This window comes from Lepidothrix coronata, unplaced genomic scaffold (genome assembly GCF_001604755.1).
Source record: "Lepidothrix coronata isolate B3197 unplaced genomic scaffold, Lepidothrix_coronata-1.0 Scaffold553, whole genome shotgun sequence".
NCBI lineage: Eukaryota > Metazoa > Chordata > Aves > Passeriformes > Pipridae > Lepidothrix > Lepidothrix coronata.
In genome coordinates, this window is record NW_016690733.1 from 3,443 (window position 1) to 5,121 (window position 1,679).

Genomic DNA, 1,679 nt, shown 5'->3' on the forward strand with positions numbered 1-1,679 from the left:
GGCTGCCCCCCGATTTTGGGGGGCCGCGGTCACGTTCCGGGTCGGTCGTCGCCGGGTCTCGGCCTCGTTGTTGGGTGAAGTGGCTGGGGAAGACCTGGGGGGGGCGGGGGGGGGCAAGGGCTGCCCCCCGATTTTGGGGGGCCGCGGTCACGTTCCGGGTCGGTCGTCGCCGGGTCTCGGCCTCGTTGTTGGGTGAAGTGGCTGGGGAAGACCTGGGGGGGGCGGGGGGTGTTAGTGGGGTGCCGGTGACACCCCAGAGGTTGTGGGACCCCCAGACACCACCAGCACCCCCTCAGTCCCACCTCCCCTCCCAAGGAGGCCTCAGCCACCCACGGGCCCCTAACGGGTTTTGGGGACCCCCCCCAGGTGATGTTCCCTGTGCCACTGTGACCCCCAATTTGGGGGAGTTCCCCAGGTGTGCTGCCACTGTGACCCCCAATTTGGGGGAGTTCCCCAGGTGGGCCCCCCACAAGCACTCCCAGATAGGGGGCTTCCAGCTCCCCTATGAGGTGTCCCAGAGCCCCCCCAGCTTCCTTCAGCACCCCTCAAAGCCCCCCCAGTCCCACTGAGGAGACCCCAACCACCCCCTAAAATGCCCTGGTACCGCCCAAATGTCCCAGTGCTCCCCAGAACCACCAATGAACCCCAGAAACCCAACGACGGGATCCAATGTCCCGCGATTTCCCCCCGCAGTTCCACGGAGAAGCCCCAGACCCCCAAAACCTGCCCCGCTGGCCTCCAAAATCCCCCCCGGCCCTCCCAGTTCCACCGAGGAGCCCCAGCCCACCCCCCAACGCACTCCCAGTGCCCCCCAGTGCCCCCCGGCCCCCTCACCTTGGCCAGCTGGATGAGGGTGTCGAGGACGTGCCGGCACACGACGGGGGCGGCCTGGGGGTGGATGTGGACGGCGGAGCCGGCGGCCGCCGCGTGTTTCTCCGTGTGCTTGCGGCCCGGCACCCTCTGGATCTGGAAGATGTTGGTGCGGCAGCCCAGGGCCGCGTCCATGGACACGGAGAGCCAGGAGAGCTGCCCGGAGCTGCGCGACTCCACGCGGTGCAGCAGGTCCAGCCCGCGCGGCTCCGCGGCCGAGCCGGGGGTCCCGCGGGCGCCGCGGCCGCGCGGCCGCTCCTCGGCGCCGGGGCCCGGCCCGGGGGGCGCGCGGGGGGTCTCGAGGCACAGCTCGCTCTCGCTGCTGCGCTGCAGGATGGAGAGCAGGCTGCGCACCACCCAGCCCCGCGTGGGCGCGTGGTAGCACAGGTTGCGCAGCACCCGGTGCAGGCGGCTCGTGTTCAGCTTGGGCTCGTCCACGAAGAGCAGCACCAGGAGGCACGACAGGGCCTCGTGGTCCAGCAGCAGCCGCCCGCGCAGCCGGAGCAGGCTGTCCACGCTGCTGCCCGCCGGCCTGGGGAGCACGAGGTTAACACCCCAAAACTGCCCCCAAACCACCCTGTCCACGCTGCTGCCCGCCGGCCTGGGGAGCACGAGGTTAACACCCCAAACTGCCCCCAAACCACCCTCCAAACTGCCCTGTCCACGCTGCTGCCCGCCGGCCTGGGGAGCACGAGGTTAACACCCCAAAACTGCCCCCAAACCACCCTCCACGCTGCTGCCCGCCGGCCTGGGGAGCACCAGGTTAACACCCCAAAACGGCCCCCAAACCGCCCTGTCCACGCTGCTGC

At 70.4% G+C, this 1,679-nt stretch overlaps 1 protein-coding gene across 1 annotated transcript in view; it reads right to left on the reverse strand.

Moving 5' to 3' along the window:
* LOC108510222 (E3 ubiquitin-protein ligase HUWE1-like) overlaps positions 1-1,679 on the reverse strand; it is a gene marked incomplete at its 3' end in the record, with an annotated part of 17,901 nt that overhangs the window by 3,091 nt on the left and 13,131 nt on the right. The window contains exons 12-14 of the mRNA XM_017839898.1: positions 1,639-1,672; positions 835-1,459; positions 34-212 (exon numbers count right to left, since the gene is read on the reverse strand). Of these exons, the coding sequence (XP_017695387.1) occupies positions 34-212; positions 835-1,459; positions 1,639-1,672 (838 nt within the window). The remainder of the gene's footprint in view (positions 1-33; positions 213-834; positions 1,460-1,638; positions 1,673-1,679) is intronic.